The following is a 27,461-nucleotide window of genomic DNA, read 5'->3' as shown; positions in this document are numbered from 1 at the left end:
GAGTCGGAAAGTGAAAGTGACTGAACGAAACTTTCAGGATATGTGATAATACTGTGCAATGCTGGAGATTCCTGAGACAGAGTGATGAGAGTGGAAACAACTGAAGGTATGTACATAGTTAATTGAATATAATTGTAGAAAATGGTATTGTACGTCGTGAAAGATTTGTGTGAACAGATATGATTGTAATTGTTCAAAGTTAAATATGAGCATTAGGTTAGAACGTATGAGGAGAGAATGAATACTAACTGTTTTGTAGATATAGTAAGTGCATTCGACAAAATTCAGTGATTAATTTTATGAAGAATGGTGTACACAGATAGTAGCAGAAGAAACAAAATTTACAGTGATACCAAGATGACTTGATAAGTAAACACACCATGGAAGGAAACAAAATCTAAGTGTAAAAAGGTAAATATGCTCTCGAATGAAAGTAATATAGGTTTCTCAGATATATAGTTGTCAATTAGGTGGATTAGGCCTCCAGGGGGATACCACTACATAAAAAACGGGCTTAGAAACTCTATCCCATGGGTGATGTGGAAAAGAATTCAATGTAAACAAAACAAATCTACCTTACAAACATTACACCTATGTTTTTAATTCTAGTTTTAACTCCTTCGATAATATATGTATTTGATGTACTGTAATGTTAAAATAAGTTATATTTGATAACATTTTTATTCAATTATTTTATTTATATTAGAATTTTCTTGTATGTCAAAGCCAAACTGAACTAAAACTCATAGTTGATGCGGCAACATTGCAATGTTTCGACGTCACAAACATCCATGACGCATTACTAAAAAAAACTTTGAATAGACTATATTTATAACACAATATAATACAACATAACAATAACAAAAACGCCACTTATAATAAATATATAATATTTCTATCCGTTAAAAATTAAAGTATAATTCTTTAGATATAAAAATCAGAAAATCAACAACCTACAGGCAAAAAAACTGTTTTTTTGTTACTCCACTAGACATCAATGAAACACGTACATAATACCATAAGCCAATCAATAACAATGGCCCCCGAAGCTTTTTGATACATCGCCTGACAGAAACATACAAATACTTAACACCCTCATATACACACAATCAACAAACACCACCTCTTTCATATATCTATCTCGTTCCCCAAATCAGCGGCGCCCTACAGTCGACCATATAAATGATCAACAAGTCTTTTGTAACGGTCCGAAAAATAATATAACTGGCCCAAAACATCAACTACCTATTTCTTTTCGTCCTAAAAGTAATTCTATTAAAGGCATCTCTGTCCAACCCGAAGAACAAGGGGGATTATTAGGCATGTCAGAAAATATACTTTCAATTAGGTCACGCCCAATAGTAGGCGTGGGGGTGGAGCCAGGTAAATGCTAAACTCGGCACGTTAGATCTCAAACCTACAGTTTGTTCAGTATATTTTAACTGGTCGTGTAGTCGGTGACGTTAGAATCGGGAGGGACTTTACAGTGAAACTAGCAACCTAATTATCGATTGCAGGAGACGTTAAATTTTATTTGTTAATATAACCGTAACTCTAAATAGTGTAATAGTAAATATTGACTTTAGAGCGGTTAAAGTGGGTACAGAAATGACTGTGACCGGAAATTTTGGGATAATGCATCGTCCGTGTTTTTCTGGATATCCTTTTCAAGGTAACGACGTCTAATAAAATTCACGACTAATTTTTTCTAACTGCTTCTGCTATAGAGCATATTTTTATGTTTTAACTATGTTCTAATGGTCAATTTATACCATAGGCATAGACAAGGAACACACTTTTTGAAGGTAAATATTTAGAAATTCTACCATTTACATATTTAAATAAATATATTTTTATTTATGTTCAAACAAAAAGCTTGGAGTTAAACTAAAAAATACACTGTGTTCCATTTGTAACTTATTATGTTCTTAAGTTGTTGCATGGTTGTCAGCGAATATTTATATGATGAGGTATAAGTAAATATCTCTAATATAACAACCGCCATCGGTGTTTTTAACACGTGGGCTGAAAAGTCCCGAGAGTAATAAAGAAAGCGCAATTCTTTTATCAAAATTGGCTTTATTCATTAACATAATGTCCATCAAAAGCCACTCAATCATTCCAGCGATATCCATTGTTACATACAGATGCAAAAATTGCTGTTTGTTACGTTAAAGCATACACAAACACTGCTCATAATCACGTTTTTGTTTTTGATCAACAGTATCTATAAGTGAGCAAACACACGGCATCCACTTTGAACAGAGTGTTCTCATAGTCAAATGCTCATGCAATGAAAAACCAACACGTTGTTTTGATGGCTTTACGATATTAGTTAACTAACGAAACTTCACTTTCCAATAAGTCAAAACGATTTTGTCGATTTCTTTGATGTTTTCTGGTGTATATATCAGCATCTCTAGGACCACATTTGAAATCAGCAAACCCGCGTTTTATAATTTTTTCTGATAAAGCGAAATTCTTTTCACACAGAAACACTTCAAGCCATTGCTTCGGTTGAACGATCTTTTTATACAGGATTTTTTGTGATCAATTTTTCTTGAAAATAACAAAAGTAGTGTCAGTCTTACTCACAATAGCACAATAACTCACAAACTTTTGAGTAGAATATCATGAAAATTTAAGAGCTTCCTTTTGAAGGTTAGTTAGTACTAATCGAAGAACTGAAAAAAACTTTTCAACCCATTTGTTATGTTAAAACTCTTATAATGTAATATAGTAATTAACGATATAAATTTAAGTAAATTATAGTGTTCTTTGAAAATCACATAAAAATATGTCAAGATCTGGTGTAACTGTTCTCAGGGCCAGGAGAACTATTTATCATAACGTGACATGCTAGATAACAATTATCAAGAAAAATTAAGTTACAATGTATTTTCTTCCCATTAAGTGTTGGGCGCTGTTCTATTAGCCCATCTAGCGCGTTATAAATGAGTATTTAATTACTTTAAAGCCACCAAACTAATTAAAACATTAATTTAGCCGCGGCATCTTTTACCGGCCAAATGGAATAAAATGAAAATGAGAAAAAACAACAAAGTAAATTAATGATTTAGATAGTAATTATGAACCGGAAGAGGGCACTGATTTCAGGTTTTTCATGTATTTGCACTTAATGTAATATGTCTAACATTGTTGTTATGAGTTTTCGATATTTTATAGTTTAATACTGACCATTATCAGAGAATAATGATACGTCATAGCACGAAATACTTCAGATTGATGCAAATCATATTTCTGCTAATTATTCTAGTATCCTTTTTGGTAATACATCTTGAGTAGTTTACCTTTTTTTCTAGTTAAAGACTCAATCAGCGTAGTCATTATTCCCATATGAACCTTTAGTCTTTGTATTTTGGCTTAATGTAATATGTCTGACATTGTTATGATCAGTTTTCGATATTTTATAGTTTAATACTGGCCAATATCGGAGAATATCGGTACGTCATATCACTATATAGTTCAGATTGAAGCAAATCATATTCCTGCTAATTGTTCTAGTATCCTTTTTCATAACACATCTTGAGTAGTTTACCTTTTTCTCTAGTTAAAGACTCAACCAGCGTAGTCATTATTCCTATATGAACCTAGTCTTTGTATTTTGACTTAATGTAATATGTCTGACATTGTTATGGTCAGTTTTCGATATTTTATAGTTTAATACTGGCCAATATCGGAGAATAATACTACGTCATATCACTATATAGTTCAGATTGAAGCAAATCATATTCCTGCTAATTGTTCTAGTATCCTTTTTCATAACACATCTTGAGTAGTTTACCTTTTTCTCTAGTTAAAGACTCAACCAGCGTAGTCATTATTCCTATATGAACCTAGTCTTTGTATTTTGACTTAATGTAATATGTCTGACATTGTTATGGTCAGTTTTCGATATTTTATAGTTTAATACTGACCAATATCGGAGAATAATACTACATCATAACACAATATACTTCCGATTGATGCAAATCATATTCCTGGTAATTGTTCTAGTATCCTTTTTCGTAACATATCTTGAGTAGTTTACCTTTTTCTCCATTTAAAGACGGACTACTCAGCGTAGTCAGTACTCTTATATGAGCCTAGTCTTTGATAAGTATAATGTTTATTTTTTTCAGTGTGCCATTATTCAGTAAAATAAATATGTTAAAAGTCCGATTTTTGTTGGTTTTTTTTCATAGTAGAAGGATTTTTTGAACATTTTGCGGTTTTCCATGGGCAACGCGAGAAATATTGAGCAACAATAGTCTCATACAAGAACGGACACGAAAAAGCGCATTGATTTTTTGTTGATTCGTAATTTGTACAATTTGTATTTCACTTCTGTTCAAAGTATTTCAAAATTTCAATTCAGACACGGTCGCTGAATAAGAAAACAGAGTTGCTGTCCTATCGATCAAATTGTTATTGAGAAATATAGCAGGAAATAAATATATATTTAAATTATGCTAATGACAGTGTTAAGATATCAGTAAAACTATCGCTAACAAATACCAGGAATCTGACGTATTTTGCACAAATACGTGTAAATAGGTACATATTTCTATCGTTTGTCTATAAAATGTTAAACGGTACAACGTGTTTTCCATTCCACTACGAACCTCCAATGTTGTGGAACTATAAACGTCGGCTTGTCACAGAAACTGTTGAAATGTTGCAGCGGCAAAAAAATGGATGATATTATTTTATGGGTCTTCGCGGCTTTACGGAAACACCCTAAAAGGTTTTACAACCACTTTTACCGGTTTCTTTCGGGAAATAATATCAAACAGCACTCTATTATATAATAATTAATATGCTATTGTTTGACAAAAAACGAGCATTTCTCTTAAATGTTTTACGTAATTTGTGAAAGTTGGAATTAACAGTATAAAATGGTAGTATAAAAATAAATACGATAATCAATTCTCAATCAACTTGCATTCAATTAATGTATTTATATTTTTTATTACTGATAGGTAAGAAACTTTATAGATACTATAATGTTATTTATTTATATTTATTTTCCCACAGCTGTTTTATAGCATATATTCAATAAATAACTACAATTGTTAAAATATTGATTTTTTATGCTCAGGAATAAAAATTCATATAATCAACCAAACATTTCAACAATAATTATTACTATTCAATATAACAGGTCAATTGAAAAGTCTCCGTCTTACCCCAGTAAATCACATTATTTTGTCAAAATTAGTTTTTTTTATTCAACATAATTCCCATCAAGCGTGATACACTGATTATAGCGACCCTCCAACTTTTCGATACCATTTTTGCAGTACGATTTGTCCTTTGCTTCAAAATAGGTCTCAGTTTCGGCGATCACCTTCATTCGACGAAAATTTCTTTCCAGCGAACATTCTTTTGAGATCTGGGAACAGGAAATAGCCTTCGGCGATTTTGTTCTTCAAACGGTCCAATAACGCTATGTAATAGTCGCTGTTGATGGTCCTTCCTTTTTCAAGGTAGTCAATGAAAATTATTCCATGCGCATCCCAAAATACAGAAGCCATAACCTTGCCCGCCGATTGTTGCGTTTTCCCACGCTTTGGCGCGGGTTCATCGTGTGCAGTCCACTCGGATGACTGTCTATTGGACTTCGGGGTGAAATTATGGAGCAATGTTTCATCCATTGTCACCTATCGAAGCAAAGACTCTGGTTTATTACGCTTGATCATCTTCAAACATTGCTCCGAATCATCAACTCGTCGTTGTTTTTGTTCAAAAGTGAGCTCGCGCGGCACCTACTTTGCACAGAGCTTTCTCATACCCAAATTATTCGTGAATGGTATGATGTACACGTTCAGTTGATATATTTAGAGTGTCTGCTATATCATTCAATTCATCAGTATATCAGTCAATCAAAATCATTTTGTGGATTTGTTTAATGTTATCGTCGGTAACAACCTCTTTTGCGCGTTCACCGTCTTCGGTGCTCATTTCACCATAATTCCTAAACTTAGCATACCAATCCTTGACCGTTAATTTTCCTGGAACAGTATCCGGAAACTCGGAATCAAGCCAAGTTTTTGCTTCAACTGTATTTTTTCCCTTCAAAAAGCATTATTTTATCCACACGCGAAGTTCCTTTTTATCCATTATTTTCTCAATAACAAAAGTTGCTTCACTCAAGTGTATATTAAGTATAATTCACAAACTAATCATCCGACAGTTGTAAAATGTATACACGCATCTTCTGAGTTTTAGGGCTAAGTAAAAAACACATGGATTTAATTCTACTAGCGGCATCTCTGTGTCAGGCCGGGAACTTTTCATTGACCTGTTAGACACGTCAGTCTATGAGATATTACTTTAGTGCTCAAAAAATGTTTAGGTATATTTTGGAAAAAGAGAGCAGAACTGAACTAAACATCTAATATAAGAACCATTACCTAGCTACATGATCAATATTATAGGCTCGTTTTATCTAACATAGCCCTTCCACAATAAAGTTAACACGGAAGATTCAAGAATGTTGAGTTGAAGGCCTATTCAGGCTGGAATCATAGCTGAATCAGTTGTAATAATCAAGATATCGGATTCCTTCCCACATCACCAACTGGTGATCAAAATTGCCAAATCAAGCAGTGAAGAAGGGCCAGGTAAAAGAAGGGTTTTTGATAGCAACAGGTAATGGTGCACATGAAATGGTTAAGTATTTATTATGGGTCTTTAAAGTCTCAATCATATTGTAATAAAAAGCGTTTCGTTAGAACTAGCAGTAAATTGAATTTGAATATTAAAAAAAAATACTGTTAAACTATAATCTATGGTTTTAAAAATAAATTAATTTTTTTGGTTGAAAATGCAAACTGATTTTTTGTTTCGGAGCCATTTCATAATATCGACACTCTCACCGCTTGCAATGAATTGAAATCAAGTTTCTCCATATGGGTTTCGCATAAAAATAGGGGAAAATCCTTGATTTTAACTTTGAACAAGTTATGTTATGTAAATGGAAGTTTTTTTGAAATTTTATTGCTAAAATATTTTCAAACGTAGTATAAAATGTATAAAAATTAATTAACTCTATCTAGAAATTAATTTGCATTTTTGATAGTTATTGAAGATAAGCTCAATAACTTTGTTACAGGACAAGGGAGAGTCAATCAACTGGGAGGCGTATTCATCAACGGTCGACCACTACCTAACCACATTCGTTTAAAAATTGTCGAAATGGCTGCGGCTGGTATAAGACCTTGCGTTATATCCAGACAACTTCGAGTATCCCATGGATGTGTCAGCAAGATATTGAATAGATACCAAGTAAGAATACATAAATATTTCCTTAAATTAACATATTACATTATCAATTATTTGTAAAGTGTTCAAACGGTAAAGTTAAATAAATTCTATTAGAATTTTTAGGGGTAGGTATCATCTATACTTATCAACAAGATTTTTAATTATAAAAAAGTTCTGCTTAAACAATATGTGCTGCGTCATCAGTCGAAAATTAGTAATAATTAAAAGGATAAATATCTGGTACATACAGTCTGCCACATACAGCCTTCCATGATTCTTTGAATAGTTTTTTTAAACCACTTACAACATCTTGTTTCATTTTCATCATCTTTTTAAAATTAAAAAATAAAATAAAAACATGTTGATACAAAATCGCTAATACTTTAAAGATTTGTTATTCATATTTTTAATTGGGGTTAAAATAATAATTCCTAGAGTATAAAAGAGACTGAAATTTCTTTAGAACTGAGGTTCCCCTCAATGGTTTTCATCTTACTGCTCTAACAGGGACTGATGTTAATTACATTTGACTTTGATTGTTCTATATCTCGATTCAAATCATGCTTGATTATAATGTCGGCTTAGCTTTACGTTGAAATCTTTTGTTCAGAAGGAATATGCTTAATGGACTGTGTAAAAACAGTTTACAAAGATTTTTTTACATATTTCATTAACATATTTTTACTAGTCTTTACGTACAACTTACTTTTCAATAGTTAACAAGTTATTTATCTAACCCATCAAGCTTCACTTAGATTCTGTAGACTAATTGGCACTTACACGCATATACTTCAATATAAAATCACGCAAGATCAAAGTATTGTTGCGAGTCTCTTGATTTCCGCGTAATAAATTATTCATCCCTAGAGTTTTATTGTCAAATATTTATACTTACGTTACTTATAGCAAAACTGTAGGTTCAGGTTTTAATATTTGTTTCCACGGCAGCTGCTTATTATATAGGAATAATTGAAACTTCCTTTCAATTTATTAACTGAGTCAATTCAATCTCTTTATTTTTTGATAAACTAATTCCAAAAGAGCTCGGTCTCAAGTAGATAGCTCAGCCATCCAGTAGATACCAATATTTGTAAATTTTCCCCAGTCGATGATGCCAAGTATCTTGATATGCATCTGCACCGATGACTAACCTGGAAGAAGCACATATTTGCAAAACAAAAGGTTTTGCTATGCGAATCAATACTATTTGGTGATATGGAATGCAACTATGGGGTACTGATAACAAGTCTAATATAGTCACCATACACCGGTTCCAAAACAAAGTGTTACGTGCCATTATCAATGTAGTTCAGTGCCATCGTTGATGTTATTGTTATTGTTACGTATGTATATCCGTCTCTAATGAAGTGATACAATACAATATTTCTCTATATCGCATATCCAGTGTAATTCAAAATGTTTGTGTAAAGTACTTTGAAATAGTGTAGCATGTGATGTGATAGTGAAGTGCGTAGACCAAAATTTAAAGTCTGTATGTGGCAGGAGAACGCTTAATGAATATATTGAATCACTAGGAGTAATGGAGGAATCATCAATGAATTGCATCCAATATTTTCAGGAGTTCCTCGAGACGGTGTCGGCCCGATACTATATCAGGACCGATCTACCGACCATAAAAATCACCACTGTAGCAGTATATGTAGACGACACTTTTAGCATCGCCAGAAGATCCAATTACAGCATCAAAGAACCTTCAAACACCCCTTGATGAAATATAGCTGTGGTTGAACAAAATGGCGTATTAAACCAAATGAGACAAAATCCACGAGTGGAACTTTCAGTTTCTATAGAAGGACATGTCCACTAGTCAATAATTATCAACTTCCCAAAGCCCCAGATGCTAAATATTTTGGTACGAATCTGAACCGAATCCCAACCTGGAAGAAGTACATAGTGAATGTAATTCAAAATATTTTGTGTTAATTACTTTAAAAGAGTGTTAGTGCACCACAATGTGCTTTCTAATCAGCCAAATGTGAAAAAATAATAGTGAAGTACGTAGGCGAAAACATTTAACACCATTCGATTTGGTTGTAGGACATATATATTTTACAATAAATAATTAAGATAATATTTTCGAAAGTCAATGCCACTAAAACTTACAGAAAAATCCTAAAAACCGTTAAAATAACCTCTAGTATAGTGATATACTATGCCGCCAGAAAAATATTAATTATTAATACTCCTTAAGCAAAAATAATTTTTCTTTTCTTCTTTTTATTCACCATAGTGTAAATTAAATCAAAAGCTAATTTCGAAAAACTAATGTCTTGTAAGCAAAGAAAACAGATTATTCTTGTAACACACTAAATCTTAAATAACAAACACTACATAAAATTAAATAACTTCGTTAATAAATTAAATAGTATTTCGACAGCTCAATTTTCATTTTAATGTCGTTTTTCAAATATAAATAAACAAACACTCACTTAATTTTAACGAACACTATCCCTTATTTTGTTCACCGAGATTCGATCCTAATACGTTGCCGCTAAACTCTACTGGGTTTGTTTACATATTTTATGTCACCGATCTGATGGCTATTCCTGGTTGTTTGACTTAGGTGTTTTTCATTTCATTGGAATATATTTATTTGTAGCGCATGTTACATAAAAATATTAGCCCTAAAAATTCTTCCTCGATATAAGCTTCAAAAAGTGAAGCAAAATTTTCGCTAAGCCGATTAATATATCGGCTGATTGTTGCACCACTAAGAGTAATAATTTAAAGAAAATACGGAGAGAAGTTGCAAGGTATTAGCTATGAGGACATTTTCCATTTCTGGTGTATAACATGTGGTGAAGAATTGGCTTCAACACACCTAATAGACCTCCTCTTGTTTGATACTAAATACTTACGTACATTGAAGGGTTCGCAGTTTGAACACGCACGATTGTATAATAATGTCGACGATTTCAGTGTTTATTCGTGGAAAACGTAGCTTTTCTGCGTTTTCGCTCCCAGGTGGCGATTCGTAAATACCGTCCCCGCCCTCCCCGGCGACCCCCGCGTCCCGATATTTGTCCGCTCCTTTACGAGCCGCTTTAACGACCGAACACAATCACGACTTCCTTTACGATTTATTAGAAGTCGTAATGATTTTCACGGTGATTCGGTTTCCCGTGGACTTTTAATTAAAAAGGCGAAAGACGGCCCCGGGAAAGAAGTTCGGTTATTTTCCGTACAGATGCCGTTGCCGGCTACCTTGCCGCGTTTAGCACGCCTTATTTTCCTGGCGTAATATAGCACGTATGTTATTATCTCTAATTGGTTGGAATACGGGGAGGTACCTGTCGCTGTATGTCAAACGTTTTGTGCGTTCTTAAAATTTCTATCTGGCACCAATAACTCTTGTTTTCAACAAGTACGTCTCTAAGAGCTAAAGGAATTATATAAAGGCTGAATCCAAATCAGCAGTCCGTTTTTTAGAAATGATTTTCTGACCTGCGAAATATTCATTAAATGCGACCACTTGCTGAATTAAAATGTATCAATCAGAGAACTGAACAGAGGTTGAACTAAGTATTTTGTATTGCTTGGGATGTGTTTGGCTCAGATTGCTCGGACTCATCGTCATCATGTCTTCGTCCTGAAATCCTTGGTATCGCCTTTCGATTTTCGTTATATCTTAGTGTAGCCTTGCTAGTCGCTCGTGTAGCCCTCGTGTTTTTGTGGGAAAAAATTAAGACGTCAGCACTCACAAATATTCACAAATTCAAGTGTATTTTGAGAGCTCGAACCGTATCGTTACTATACAGCAAATTCTCTATTACGCTTGTAATACGGTGATTTGTCTTTAGCAAGAAAGTTATGAACAAAGCTTTGAAATGATGCTTATGCTTCTGCTTCATCAAGCATTGAACACTTAAAAACCATGATAACAATTTAGTGCGCCATCTATTTTAAATACCTCAAAATTAGTTGACTATTATAGTATAAATAATTTGCATATAATTATATCAACGGACTATTCAACAATCGATTTTGTCATCATATTGTATATACATTTCGTCATATTCTGACTTTTAAACCTGTAGGCCACTAAAAAATTCTGTCAAAAGTTCACTCAGCTTCGGAATAGTTATACACGCACTTGTATGTTAATTAATCAATGTATATTGCTATGGGCCAACAACAACACAATCAATGCTGAAAAGCAAGAGAGAAAGGAAGAGGTTTATTATTCAAATGTTTCCCTATATTATCCTTCACCTATATATATATATATATATATATATATATATATATATATATATATATATATATATATATATATATATATATATATATATATATATATATTAGAATCAGACATTTTCCTTCTCATTTTATTCAAGTTAAAAAGGGACACAATACTCTCTGATTAGTTCAAACGCGTAAACGAATGCCTGTCAATGTCGTCCTGTTGTCAGACGTATGCAAAATTCTTGGAATCAGTAGTGATAAGATGTTATAACTTTAACCTATAAACTAATGTGGCTGTATAATTATCTATAGTTTTTTGATGTACTATAATGTTAAAATCAATTATTTTTGATAACATTTTTGTTCAATTATTTTATTTAGATTAGCATTTTGTTATATATCAAAGCCCAACTGAACTAAAATTCAGAGTTCATTCCGGCAACATTGGGACGTTTTGACGTCACAAATTTAGATGACGTATGTAGAAAATAATTTTGAATAGACTATATATATTAGTCTGACCAGACGCATGCTGGTAAACATTTTAGTCTCCGCACTTCACTGTTATCACTGATATTTTACATACATCACTTTGTATGTAATTTTGTTATTTTATGCCAGTTTCTTTGCAATTATTTAGATCTTCTAACTATCTCTAAATAATTACCATGATAATAATTTTCAACTCTAAATTTGAACCATAAATTTGATCGCAGTGTAATTAAACGATCGTTATTAATTAAATATTTATTAGTTTCTATGTAAAATATTACAAATATATATTAAATTGTTATGTCAGTTTTAATAATTTCGTAAACTATGCAACAAACCTCTATTAGTTACGAAATATCAATACATTTATGTCGAAAAAAAGGTGAAGGTTCCCCAAGCATTATCCTAGCGAGTTTTAAATAGTCTCTTAACGATTTTTCTTTGTTATTCCAGGAAACAGGATCGATTCGTCCCGGAGTCATAGGCGGATCAAAACCTCGTGTTGCCACTCCGGAAATAGAGACCCGTATCGAGCAGTACAAAAGAGAAAATCCGTCAATATTTAGCTGGGAAATTAGAGACAGATTGGTGAAGGATGGAATATGTGACAGAAGCACTGCTCCTAGCGTCTCGGCCATATCGCGATTATTGAGAGGAAAGGGGGATTCTGATGGTAAGTTTAGCGATTTTTCTAATAACGAGTGTTCCAGATAATTAGTCTCTGTTGCACGTGTGTGTCTGAATCCGTGTCGGGATTCCGGCTACCGAAAATCAATTGCCAGGGCCGCCGAGATGGAGAGAAAACAGGTAGCCGCGAAACCAGGCACTGAGTTTAAAGAACCCTCGCTGGTTCCTAATTCTGTTACGTCATTGTCTGACAATTAATCGGTTCCTTTGAGCTGCCGTTCTTGTTCTCGCTTTCTCGGTCCGTCCGCCGCTGGTTCGAAATGGCTTTCGGAACTCGTCGATGTGGTACTCGGTGACCTTTGTAGCTGCCAGTGAAGGTCGCCTTTATTTCTCTTTCTCGCGATCGGTTCTCTCGGTTCCCTGATCGGTCGCCGGTGACTGGTCCGACGGTTTTTTCACGAAAATGTCTGGTAATTTGTGTCCTTTTTTTTCGGCCATCTTTCGTCGAAAGGCCGCTTTCGACATCCAATACGGTGTCAATGTTAAATCACCAACCTCCATAGAGACATAGATAATGTAACGAAAGAGTGACAACATTTTAACAACCAATTAAACGTTTGAAAACCCGATTCATTTGTTCTTTGCTTTTCATTGCAAAAAGTTAGTAGTCTTCTGTCATTAATTTAAAATATCACACTTTGCATATTTCCCAAATCTAACAAACCACAGGATACATTACTCCACAAATATCTCCGGATTAGGCGCATGCGCATATTGAGCTCCATTTAATTTTAAAACAGAATAATGCGAGTTTGGCGAATGCGTACATACTGCTATATTTACTTACAGTTTCTTTATTGTGATTATTAGATTTAATGTCGAAAATAAATATAAGCAGGTAAATAGATTCATGAGGTAAACAAAAATAATAAAATTTTGGAAATAACACATTTTACTTAAAAAAGTATTGAATAAAACGAAATAATAAAAATATGTTGTTTATTATTACATTACATATTACATTACATATGTGTATTGATTTGATTGATTTAATGTTGAAACTATATATAAGAAGGGAAATAAACATTAAAAATATTTATTTAAAAAATTATTGAATAAAATGAAATAATAATAATTTCTATATGCCTTCCTATTTTTATCAAAACACCATATTTAAATTAATTTGCATAATTGAAGAATTAACAAGAACTCCAAGAACCATATAAATAAACATTACTATAAAAAAGATCAAAATCGTTTAGATCAAACCCAGCTAATATAGTTAAAACCAAACGAAAAAGCCACCAATATATATAAAAGCAGTGTAAATCTCTTAAAAATCTCCAAATATGATCAACTGTGATCGCTACTATTCTTGATAAAATGAATGGATTATCGTACTTTTGAGCTGAAAGATATCTCAGTTAATACATCAGTATTTTTACAAAACAAAAATTTGTTTACCTATACTTTTATATAATAATGCAATGTATTTTCCTTGACATTAGATCATTGGGGTGTCGTTGATAGTTTTATATTTTGTTTATTTGATCCCAGTCTACTTTTGTTACCAAATTTAATTATCTCATAGTATCACTGCACATTATTCTTATATCTTACAAACAAACCTCATTAATGACTTGAATACTTCCAACATAACAACAATCATTTTCTTCTCTGTTGATACTCATTCAATGTCGTTAAAAATGAGGTGTTATAAATTTGGCAGCTAACATTCCCACTATAAATAAAATTGATGCTGTTTGGATTTTATAACTTTTAAAAATTTAACCTTACATTCTGCACTTACCCTTGTTCTTCCATATTTTAAAACCAATGTATGTTAAACCACCAAGAATAACACAATTATTTAATTATTATTACTATAGAATTATTAATGTAACACAAAATCTAAATATTTTTTTTGTTGTTTTGACTTGATTGACTGTAACGGTGGACTCGAAAAGAATGTACCGTTAGAAAAAGAAAACAATATAGTTTATTCTTTTATATGGTTTATTCTATGCTAGCAAGTGGGCATGCGCCAAATCAGGAGATATTTGTGAAGTAATGTATCCTACAAACCACTCCTACTAATATTTATCCCAGACCTATAAATTAATTTTGAAGAATTTGCAACATATGGTGTTAGTGTGTATTAAATCACGTCGGGTACATTTGCAACCAACTTCAGTGTGTCATTTCCAAATAATTCTGTTGAATTTGCAGCGATTAAGTCGCATTTGCGGGAAGTTTTATGTTTTACTGCAATTTGAAGAAAAATGTGTCTTCAGGCAGGTTATCGAATGCTGCATGAAGTTTGTATCAAACATATTCTGTTGATTTCAGTATATGAATTCTGGTTTAGACGTTTTAAAAGTAACGATATTGAAAAGAAGAATGAAATAAAAATTTAATGAAACATCAATCATGTCCTATACTTCAACACTGTGTCTAAACAAAGTCGAAATATGGTTGAAAACATAGCGTATCAAAGCAAATGAGGAAAATCTACCGAAGTGAAATTCATCCTTTGCAGAAGAACTTCTCCTTCAGTAAAAATAAATAATTATATATTCCGGCAAGCAGACAACGTTAAATATCTGGGAATGCATTTTGATCCATGTTTAACATGGAGACAACATATAGTGACAAAACGCAAACAGCTTGCACTTAAACTAAATCAAATATATTGGCTAATAGGGCGTAAATCTTTATATAACAAGGTTTTACTCTATAAGTCAATACTTAGACCCATTTAGACCTACGGTTTTGAACTTCGGGGTATTATTAGCAAATCTAACATAACCATCCTTCAGAGGTTCCAGGATAAAGCTTGTCGAGTGTGATTCGAAGTGTTAATGCAAAGTGCTCTAAAGGACAATTAACACATCCCAATGCACTCGCCAAACAATTAAATATGCGCAATGGCAGTGTAATGATGATTCTAACTGATTAATAAATACTAGAATTCCAGAATAAACTAGAATAATATTTAAAATAAACTAGAATAGTCTTTAGAATAAGTTACGATCGACTTTAGTATCTTACTTATCTTTATTAGACTATCGAAGTTAGAATTGTACCTAGAAGATTTAGATTATAAGTTTGTACAAAAGATAACTTACTGATGCGACCTCCTACATGTCAGTACAGTTATATTGTGTAACGAAAATCATAAAATAATACTTACTGCCTACGGACAAATTTTTGAAGTTTCAGAGATTAATTTAAAAAAAAAACACGGTGTCTAAAAACATATATTTTAAATGGTGTGGTTTAAATTTAATTAAAAATCAATAACGAAATTAGAACGATACAATATATTTACTTAGTACAGCTTGTTATTTCAATAATTAAAAACCAACATAATAATTTTTGTAAAAAAGCAGGAAAATCTGAAAAATAATGAAAATATTTACAAATAATTAAAAAGTAAAATCCATTTTATATTATTGATTGTTATATTTTTATAGCGTCTTATACATATGGTACCTTTTTTTTCGATAAAAGCTCGCCCTTTGTTATTAATAAACATCTGATGTTCACAATGTATACAGCCGATAAGGTAGATGACAAAGCAATTTATAACAAGTAGAGGAAAAATGAAATACCACCACATATTTAGTATAAGCCGGAATTCATTGTACGATCAAATTGCCAAACGGCTGGTCCCGGACGCCCCATTCGAAATTGACACGTGGGGGGCCCTCTCCCTATTTACCCACCGTCATGTCCTGTTTATTCTCTCTGCGAGTCGGGCGAATGAAATTTAATGGATACCGGCAGCTCTATATCGTATTGGTTGCAGTTAATTTGTGGACTCACCCTTGCAGAACGTCACGGCTATTTAATACCCTCCATTTTTCAGTGAGTGAGTGAAAAAAAACGCCGTTCAATTTTCGTAATTACCGGTTATTATTTTTATAGTCGGGTGTTTCTAGCAACGTCATGGAAAAACATATATTTTCTTTCATGATACGTCCTACCACGACAATTAACGTTTAAGTATATACAGCGTTGTCGGTTGTAATAGAATTAAGTAGAAAATACATTTAAATTCCCTAATTACATACAGCGCATCTAGATGGCGCTGTGATATTTCATCAATTAAAAAATATTGTAAAATATAAAATAAACACTAGTGCATTTGACAAATACGTTACATGCGTTATAAATTAAGTATATTATTTACTGATGTACTCCATTGTAGTACATCGTTTTAAACCGTAATTACACTGGTCTCATAATATCGCTTCTGTGGCCGACATGGCCAACATGATTTATGAGGTGGTAGTTGACGAACTTGAACCACAGGTGGCGGGTGCGTAGGACTTTTGTCGGCGGAGATGATCATTAATAATTCTTGTACTATTTTTGCCAATTCCGTGGTGATAATTACATTAGGATCGTTTTTTTTTTCGGTGTTGTTGATACCCGCTAGGTTTCTCTGGAACTAATTAGTCCATTTTATAACTTGCACGAAAAAGAAATACTTTAAATCGTATTTTATTATATTATTACTATTAATATTATTAAGAGAGATGAAAAGATAGAAGTATAACACAGAACTAGAAATGATGTAGACAAAATAGTGTTAAATAAAATTAATAACCAGAAATTTAAGAAGATTAAAGAATATAAACAGAAATGCTTCGAAGAATATGTAAATATCTCCAATGGAAGTTGTCACGGAAAATGATAATAACCTAAATTCTAAAATGGGTCCTTATAAATAATTTAATTGAAATATCTGACACAAAAAGCTTGCTTTTAATACTTGTTTGAAACTGAAGCATATTCCAGAATGTTTTAAGGTAGCTCAACCAATTATGCTCACAAAATCTGATAAAACTATTTCGCTGCTACCTGCGATATCAAGATTATCTGAGAAACAAATTGACAAATTGTTGTTGTGAGTGATATTATTATGTCTAAGGCTGTAGAAAAAGTTCAAGTGACAGTCAACAAGATCTACGAAAGGACTGGAAAATGCAGCGTTGCGCCAGTATTAAAAACATAATATTATAATTTGGCAGATGCCCTATCCGATTATTTTAATTTGGGAAACATATATTGATGTATTTATGCCATACTCCTATTACTTGGCTATTAATGCAAGTATAACCGAACAGTAGTAAAAAATTAATTTGTATATTAAGATTGTACTAAACATATCTAATGTAAGAAGATATAGAAGTAGAAAATATGTTCATGTGTTTCAAGTATTGGGCATTTAGGTGACAAAAGGTACCGATATCGATACTGCAACACCATCTATATCCTTCTTCCAATTAGTGGTACTAACCGGTACTAAACGTTATCAGTCAACTGTGAAGGATAGGCAAACACAATGCGGCATTGTTTGGCTTGATTACGGTCGGGCGGTGCAAAATGGCGGCCGTCAAAGCGCCGTGACAAAATGGCGCAATTCAAGAGAACGACCTCAAAAACAGAGCGGTGCGACCGATAGATCGATCAACATCAATGACAACGGTGACACAGAAAAACCGATGCATTTACTAAACGCCTACGACAAGTTGGATCATTAAAAAAAAGCGATGAGGATGCTACTCAAACGCAATAGTCATATGATTTAAATCACTCAAAAACCAAAAGATCTTGACAAGCCATTGGATGGCCCGAGTAAATGTGTTTGCTGAAACTATCAGCACGTCAACAGCGCAAAATATTTTAATAACTTAAGGACACGAAAAAACTAATATATTAGGATAATTTCTTCTATTTATCCTATGTGTTCAATCTATGCAAAATATGTAGTTAAGTTTAATTTTAACTCTTTCATATTTTTATTACTTTATTAATTATTCATATAGTTCTTATCTTTTATACCTATTTTAAAAGAATTATTTATTTAGCTAAAATTTTAAATAAACTTGCATTGATCTTTACTTATTTATTTCACTTTTCGATCTCATCCTTGCAAATAGCTCATTTTTTAGTTTGTTTTCTATGGCTTTCATGTATCTATTGCTTTCTACTTTGTCTTATGCCCCATATGAGAACTAACAACTTACCAACAAATGAGGAATTAAAATTATATTAAACTATCTTATAACTGTTAATATTCTATGCAATATTCATATTCATTTTAACTCTTGATGCAAGAAATGCATTTACAAAAGAAGAAGTTCAGAAAGAAGGAGAGTTCAAAAGTCAATAATGCTAAAATTTACAGAAATTTTTTAGCAACCTTTAAAATTGTCTCTACTACAGTGATATACCATATCTCCAGAACAATATCACTTGATAACAGTCCTTAAACAAGAACAAGTTTTCTTTTTTTTTTCGCCAGACATCAAATTAAATAAAAAAAACTGATTTTCAGAATCTAGATATTCTCGAATTTTGTTAATCTACGTTGGGATGAAATTTTCACATATGTCGGGTTTTTGCTTTCACAACTGTATGTACCTTCCAATAAAGGGGGCACATTGATTTGTTTCCTCTGCAAAAAATGTAAAATATGACTTTACGCGACCATACTATTCTTAATCGTTTTCTATCCAAACTTGCTATACCTCTCTAAAAATTCCAACAAAACATAAATAACCGAAATTAACACAAAATCTTAAATAATACTGCTAAACATTAAATAACTTCTTAAAATATTAATTAATATATATAAATATTAAGCACTTCCGTTTTAATATCATTTCAAGCCCCAACGAGATTCCATCCAGGCGCGTAATGGTCGGCGAGCTAAACTCTTAACCTTACTTTGGCCGTTTTTCGTTTTATTGGAATATATTTATTTGTAGTGCATATTACATAGGCATAAATTGTAGGCCTAAAAATTATTCCTCAATATAAGGGAGGCAAAATTTTCGCTAACCCCATTAATATATAGATTACCATTTTGTATTCCTTGAAACAAACGACTCTAAGGTGGCAAAATTGTATACAATAACTAATACAAAAAATAATTATGTTACAGCCCAACAATTATTCTAATATTATAATCCTATATCTTGCAATTTTTTTTCATTTTTCTCAGAGCCAACGGACAACGAAGGCACTTCAGACTGCGAAAGCGAACCCGGCATTCCTTTAAAACGGAAACAGCGTCGATCTCGGACTACCTTTACGGCTCATCAACTAGACGAATTAGAAAAAGCATTTGAACGGACTCAATATCCAGATATTTACACTAGAGAGGAACTTGCGCAGCGTACAAAACTAACCGAAGCTCGAATTCAGGTTCGTTAATAAAGAAAATAAACATGTCAAAAACATAACCTTATTTTAATCAGACATACATTCCCAGAAGCGACAACTGATAAAAATCACGTACAGATTAAAAAAAATCCTTAAACTTCGAGAAAAACATTCATGCAAATATATCTTCAAATTAAACATTTTTCAATTATTATTAATCCCTTAAAAATGTATAAACCCAAATCACCGACATATGTTAGTTATTATTCAACCATGAAATTGTCATTTTCTAATACAATTAAATTTCCAGAAAATTCCAAATTATATTTTCTGACTTTTGAAAATCATCATACAATGTTATATGATCGATGATGATGAATTATATAAGCGAAATATAGTGATTGATATATTTTGATTCATATTATGTGTAACATAATTTTTAAACTAATTAAAAAACAATACACTATAAAATTGAACAGTTTATATTAAAGGATTTTCAAGATAGAATTTAATTAAAAAGTTACATTTGGCATCATAGTAATAATTGAATCCTTCAATTATGACAGTATGAATATCTTTACTTATTTTGCTCATTCCTCTATAAGATTACCTTTATGTTTAAATATAAAATGTTTGATAATAAATTATATATATATAACTATAATATATGTTAAAATATATGAAATAACCTAATTCGTACTGCATGTTGCATATATTTCAATATAATCACATTATCATGCGATTATTTTATATATAAAACAATTTTTAAATATAGATATGTAGATATACTAAAACACATGATTATTAAAAAAAACTTATGAAATTGTGTGTATTCTAGCTCCATCAAAGACAACAGTTTTTGACGAACTCTTACTGTCAAAGTTGACATATATTGTAATAGTTGCGTCAAAATAAAATGTTTTCTGAGAAGTCTGAGATAATAACAAGTAATCGATAATTCAATAACACTTTTTTATCAAATTGGCCCTGCCAACGTAATAAAAGTTATTTACCCATATTCTGCGACTGTGTTCTAAACAAATCTATTATTATCTATTCATTCAAATTTATTATTATACTATCATTAACTCAAGTAAAAAAATTAATAATATCCAAACACATTTTCAGTAATATATGTAAAAATAAATTATATATATATATATATATATATATATATATATATAGTTTATATATATTATTACCCTAATATATAATTAACTTCAGTAAGTAAAATAAAGTTATCCTTGATCTATATTTAGGTATGGTTTAGTAACCGAAGAGCAAGACTCAGAAAACAATTGGCTAGTACTAGTTCAACGTATACTCCTATAGGAGTGGCTTACAATTCACCAACAACCCCTTACGGACAAGGCATGACGTCATCGAGTGAGGGTGGATTTAATTCATCGGCCAATCAGAGTATGTATTTAGTTCTATGTATTTATCGTTGACGCTTAGTATTTAAATTTCTCAATAATATTAAAATAAAGGTTAGGGTGGTTTTTTCAATATTAATAGCAAATTCTAATAACAATATAACATAATTATATGTTCATCATTAAAAAAAAAGTTCTTCAGCAAAACTCAGTGATGCATTATTTATAAAGCCAGAAATGTAGTTCTGCACCAAAAACTGTTTGTTAATATATATCTTTTGTTATAGTGTTATCGTCGGATATATATACACCCACTCATGCTCACAGCACGTCACCAAATCTTCCACTCAGCGAAGTAAAATGGGAGCACCCCCTCTCCCATAATCCATTCCCTTCCCATCCCATGTATCCCCCCAACCCTACCAACTTAATGCCTATTTCTCCGGTCAACCAGTCAAATCACACTATGGCACCATGCTCATCTTTATCCCACGTCACTTCCTCGTCGCCTAACATGCCTCCAAGCCAAGACATATCCACAAACAATAGCAACGTAGGCTCGGCCGATTCGTCTCTAGGTATAACAATGAATACAAACAATATCAACATACCAACTAGTAATTCTAATGTGTCGTCTGGGAACACTACGTTGCAAAGCCTGGGGGAACTGAATGCAAACGTTGAATATAAAAATAGAAACGAAATAGGCAATCATCACGGAGTCAATGGAAGTCCCAATGCTGCCCATGGATATGGAAATATGCCCCCCACTCCAACTAGTATAGTTACAATGCTTGGACCTAATAGTGGTACGTGTCACTTTTACTTCATATTTAATCAACCATAATGACTTCAAATGCATTTAGAAATTAAGCCTGATTAATTAGCCTGCTAATTAACACTATTTTGCTACCTCATAAACATATTTAACTTATTTTAAATGTCGGACCTACGTTTTAAAGGAAGTCTGAGAATGAAAAAATTAATATCGAACCATGGATCTGAGTGCGGTCTATGTAATGTATCTACATTCGTCATAAATTATTTGAATAACAAAATTCAAACTCTCTCGGGGTACAAGAATTATAATAACCCAAGTCGCAGACATGAAGATAATATTATTATTCATAACTTCAGAAATTATCTAAAGTAATAACGGTATCATGTTGGACACAATAAATGTAAACATCTCTGAACATTTTTTAATTATTACATCTTATAATAGTATATATTAAATATGCTTAGTACAATAGTAACATAGAAATTTGATAATTTCATTACGAAATAAGAATAATAGCTGTTATACATACAACTATTATAACGGGTCAATTGAAAAGTCCCCGGCCTACCATAGTAACACAATTTTTTGGCACAATTAGTTTTTTTTATTCAACATAATTCCCATCAAGGGTGATACACTGAATACAGTGACCCTCCAACTTTTCGATACCATTTTTGTAGTACGATTTGTCCTTTGCTTCAAAATAGGCTTCAGTTTCGGCGATCACCTCTTCATTCGACGAAAATTTCTTCCCAGCGAGCATTCTTTTGAGATCTGAGAACAGGAAATAGTCGTTGGGGCAATTCGAAGCAATTCGAAGCCTAATTCATGGATTTTTGCCATTGTTTTCACTGACTTGTGACACAGTGATCTTGGTGAAGCGGCACTTTCTTTTTCTTCAAATGCGGTCGTTTTTCGGCGATTTCGTCCTTCAAACCTTGCCAGCCGACAGTTGCGTTTTCCCACGCTTTGGAGCGGGTTCATCGTGTGCAGTCCACTCGTATGACTGCCGATTGGATTTCGGAGTGAACTGATGGAGCCATATTTCATCCATTGTCACATATCTACGCAAAACTCGGGTTTATTACGCTTGATAATCTTCAAACACTGCTCCCAATCATCAACTCGCCGTTGTTTTTGGTCAAAAGTGAGCTCGCGCGACACCCACATAGCCAAATATTCGTGAATGATATGATGTCCACGTTCAGTTGATATATTTAGAATGTCTGCTGTTTCATTCAATTTCAACCACGTCTAAACTTAGCATACCAATCCTTGATGGTTGATTTTGGTTGGTACTTTTATTTTGTTATACTTATATCCTTACTCATACAAAAACTTTCTCCCAAATTAAAATTAGATTAGACTACTTAAGGTAAAATTAACAGTAACACTTATACACTATACAAGTTCGTTTGGTTTGGTTCGCTTCAATCACCTGATACTGTTTCTACGATGCTATGATTTAATAACCTTTTTCCATGTTTCGAGACGAAATCTTACAGTTCTTCGTTGGTTACGTAGCGATAAGCATAAACAAAATATATTTAGCGATGATTAAACTATAGTTAGACTTATATCCAACCATCATATTCATGTGATTTAGCCCCTAGTGATTATTTCTTGTCGATGGCAGAAATAAAATTTAATCTTAATTGAAAAATTAAATAAAATAAATTCGGATCGCTTTGTGCATATGTATTACATCTTACATTATAAAGTTCACTAAAAAATACAAAATGTTCCACAGGTTTGGAAGCTGATTACGTTAAAAATTGAAATGTATATAATCTGTTCAAAATTATTTTCTACATTTTCTAGATACGTCATCCAAATTTGTGACATCAAAAAGTCGCAATGTTGCCGCATCAACTCTGAGTTTTAGTACAGTTTGACTTTGACATACAACAAAATTCTAATCTAAATAAAATAAATGAACAAAAATGTTATCAAAAATAATTGATTTTAACAATATAGTACATCTAAAAACTACAGATAATTATACAGCCACAATAGTTTATAGGTTAAAGTTATAATATCTTATCACTACTGATTCCAAGAATTTTGCATGTCTGACAACAGGACGACGTTGACAGGCGACGTGTTTGAACGTGTTTGAACTAATCAGACAGTATTGTGTCTCTTTTTAACTAGAATTAAATGAGAAGGAAAATGTCTGATTCTAAAATGAATTCACAAATTACGGCAAGCAATATATTAAACATCTTGACAACGTATGTACAAAAAAATGTTGAATAGACTATATTTATAGCTATTTGATACAACTGGAGCGCTATCTATTGTAAGAAACTATAACGAAATGCTCGTTAAAACGTTATATATGATGTATTATTTTTGTTGCCGCTACCGTCATGCGATCCACCATTTACACAGTTTAATTCGAACACTCTCCGACAACGGGACAGGACCAGTAGCCAAGAATGATTCTCAAAATTTACTGGAGCATGTCGCATTCCGCTACAGTACCATTCAAACCGTCACCGGTTCTCCTTTGGATCGTTATAATTATGACATTTTTATTGCAAACTTTCTCTTTTGCATTATTCTGATTCGCGTTCGGTTTTTTTCCTCATTGGTCGATCGGTCGATCGAAAACCACCAGATCGTGTTGCAGAACTGGCACCTCTTCGGTTTTTATTCGGTTTCGGTGCACCGTTGGAATTGCGAAGTCGAACGCTTCTCACGCCATCTGCGATTTTTTCCGCGTATCGGACAAAAAAATCAATTACAATTACTTAAAGTTTTAACAAAAATATTAAAACAAATTAAGTAATGCCTCGGGCTGGGTTTCCGAGAAAGTCCGAATTTTAAAAACATTTCCTCAAAAAACAAATACGATGTTTTTTCTATCGCCAGTTGTTTGGTCTTTTAGCGGCTTAATATTGCAACACAGATAACTCGAAAAGATCGAATCTGTTATATAAACGAGTTGAAATTTGATTAATTATGTCAAAAGGAGTAAAAAAGGAACCGACTGAAATATCTAGCTGTTTAGGAACCGTAAAAAGAATTCCTTAAACTATAACCCCCTCTTTTACAGTATTGAGTATGTTGAGTTTTGTTTCAAAAATAGAAAATTGTCTTGCATATAATTATTCCAATTTATTTATTACATTGTTACTCGGGATCGTTGCTAACTTACCTACAATTTCGCTTTACGATAACTTAAATCTAGGTATATATCTAGGACTCATCGGTCATATCTTAATCTCTAATCATGTTTATGCATTGACACTGCTGCTTTTCTATTAAATACACCTCATTACACTGCAGAAGATCAAATGGTTTGATACTTTTGAGTCTGTGTCCTGTTCTGGTGTTATTTAAGAGTTGTATTACTTCGATATTGACATGAGAATGGAGTCTCCCCACATGTCTCACGATTTCCTGAGTGACAGACGGTATCTCAATGTTTGGATGCAAGTCCTAAGTATCTGGGTGTACCTACAATATTTCTCAGGATTTTGTTCAGGAAAATGTTTATTGTATTTACGTTACATTTCGCGGAACATTCCGTACGTTCATATGGATTTCAATACTTGTTTGTATAACGATTTATCATGTACTGATAATGGTAATTTTATTCAAATTAATCAATACAGTTTCCTATATTTGAACTGCATGTTCCAAAGCACATAGAAAGTTTGTTGAAAATTATAACGGCTATAAGATGATGTTAACGAAATTTGATGTTTTATAGCACTGTTAAGACACTCTAACGTACCAAAAGAAGTTTAAAAGTAAATAGTTAAGACATAAATTTATAAAATTGTCAGAAACGTTTGAAAAATTTAAATAATGTGTTGAACTTTAAAACGTCAAAATTGAAGAACTCAACAAGAGATGAACTTTTACGTACGAATGAATTAGCAGGATCTTAGGCAAGGTTTATATAATCATCACCATCATCATCAACCCGTATTCGGCACTATCTTCCACTTAAAAATGTATTATACCACAGAAATCCGTGGGGAATTTAATTTTCATTTGAGAGATATAGTCTGTTCAAAGTTATTTTGTACATACATCATTTAAATTTGTGACATCAAAGCTTCGCAATGTTGCCGCATCAACTATGAATTTTAGTTCAGTTTGGCTTTGGCATACAACAAAATTCTAATCTAAATAAAATAATTGAACAAAAATGTTATCAAATATATTTTTCTTTAATATTATAGTACATCTGAAAACTACAGTTAATGATACAGGCATAGGTAGGAGTTATAACCTCTTATCACTATTGTTGTCATGAATTTTGTATACGTCTGACAACCGGACGACTTTGACAGGCTCATTCGTTTACGTGTTCAAACAAATCAGACAACATTGTGTCTCTTTTTAACTAGAATAAAATGAGAAGGAAAATATTGTCCGATACCGAAACAAATTTACAAATTGCGGCAAGCAATACATTAAACATATTGATACTTACGTACAAAAAAATTTGAATTGACTATAAATCCACATCATTGTAATCTCTGCCTGAATTTGTTACTCAATTGTGCACAGATTTTAAACGAATTACTTAATTTCTAACACAATATCTAAGAGAAAGAATTAGAATTTACGTCAAGCATCTCATTTGAAAGACCTCATCCTTAGAGCTGTTAATCTATAACAGTTTCCAAGTCTCTGGGCCACGCAGAAGAATTGGCAAAATAAGCATTCGAAAGGGGAGGATTCGGATCTTGATTGTAACATTTCCTCTCATTCCACGCTCGCCATCTTAGAAAAACAAAAGAATATATACCTCGATAGCTTTTACAATAAACCCAATACAATTATTATACACACAATCCTCAGTGTATCCGCATAAAAACAATAATAACGTTAAATATTTTTTTTCAGGTAACAGTTCAAACAGTACAGAAGGCAAAAAAGAAGACCAAACCAATAATATTCAACAACTGACCAGTTGGCAAATGTCACCTAACCATCAGTTGCGGAGTTTGAGTCCTGTAAATAACAATCAGTCGCTGTCGGGAAACATCAGTCAAACCATAACGCAACCATTGGGTGGATTCGCACAAAACATACACCATGGGTATTCTAATCACGGACATAAAGGTTTCGGTCATCAACCTTTTTACGGATGGTACTGATGGAACATCTGAGTCAGTTTTATGAAGCCAAATATTTTTATAGGGGTTTACATTCTAGATTTAAGTAATATTTTTACGGTTTTTGTACATATGTACCATATAGTATTAATTAATTTAGGTACTACTTTTATTACTAAGCTAAATATAAGTTTTGTTTTGTTATCATTTATTTTTATAACCTTGTAAATATGTTTAAATTATTTATAAATGCTTTATATATATATAATATATAGAAAGATTTTATAATAATGTATATAATACCATTAAATATAATGTAAATTTGTTGTATGTAAAACCTGTATAGACTTATTTTTTGTATAGACTCTGTATATATGTATGAGAATGGTTGCATAGCTAATAAAATACTATTATCGATCATTGAAGTCTCTCACTGAAATCATCGTTAAA

The 27,461-nt window shown here is 32.3% G+C and overlaps 1 protein-coding gene across 1 annotated transcript; it reads left to right on the top strand.

Annotated features, from left to right (window-relative positions):
* The first annotated feature begins 1,458 nt into the window (after positions 1–1,458).
* Positions 1,459–27,208, top strand: Prd (paired). The gene is made up of 7 exons (XM_076400685.1): positions 1,459–1,672; positions 7,118–7,290; positions 12,421–12,640; positions 19,613–19,815; positions 21,033–21,192; positions 21,437–21,958; positions 26,800–27,208. Exons 1-7 carry the CDS (start codon positions 1,609–1,611, stop codon positions 27,051–27,053), a joined length of 1,596 nt encoding a protein of 531 aa, XP_076256800.1. The 5' UTR covers positions 1,459–1,608; the 3' UTR covers positions 27,054–27,208.
* Positions 27,209–27,461: the final 253 nt, after the last annotated feature.

Source organism: Rhynchophorus ferrugineus, unplaced genomic scaffold (genome assembly GCF_030347505.1).
Source record: "Rhynchophorus ferrugineus isolate W39M unplaced genomic scaffold, kcgeb_rfMv2 rfM3, whole genome shotgun sequence".
Lineage (NCBI taxonomy): Eukaryota > Metazoa > Arthropoda > Insecta > Coleoptera > Curculionidae > Rhynchophorus > Rhynchophorus ferrugineus.
This window is presented reverse-complemented; position numbering and strand designations above follow the sequence as displayed.

What these genes read in the sequence shown, in the direction of transcription:
- Prd (XM_076400685.1), top strand. Translation starts at nt 1,609, where the DNA reads ATGACTGTGACCGGAAATTTTGGGATAATGCATCGTCCGTGTTTTTCT. An exon ending in AGATATTGAATAGATACCAA is followed by an intron (nt 7,291 to 12,420) that starts GTAAGAATACAT and finishes TTGTTATTCCAG; the next exon opens with GAAACAGGATCGATTCGTCC. An exon ending in AATGCTTGGACCTAATAGTG is followed by an intron (nt 21,959 to 26,799) that starts GTACGTGTCACT and finishes ATTTTTTTTCAG; the next exon opens with GTAACAGTTCAAACAGTACA.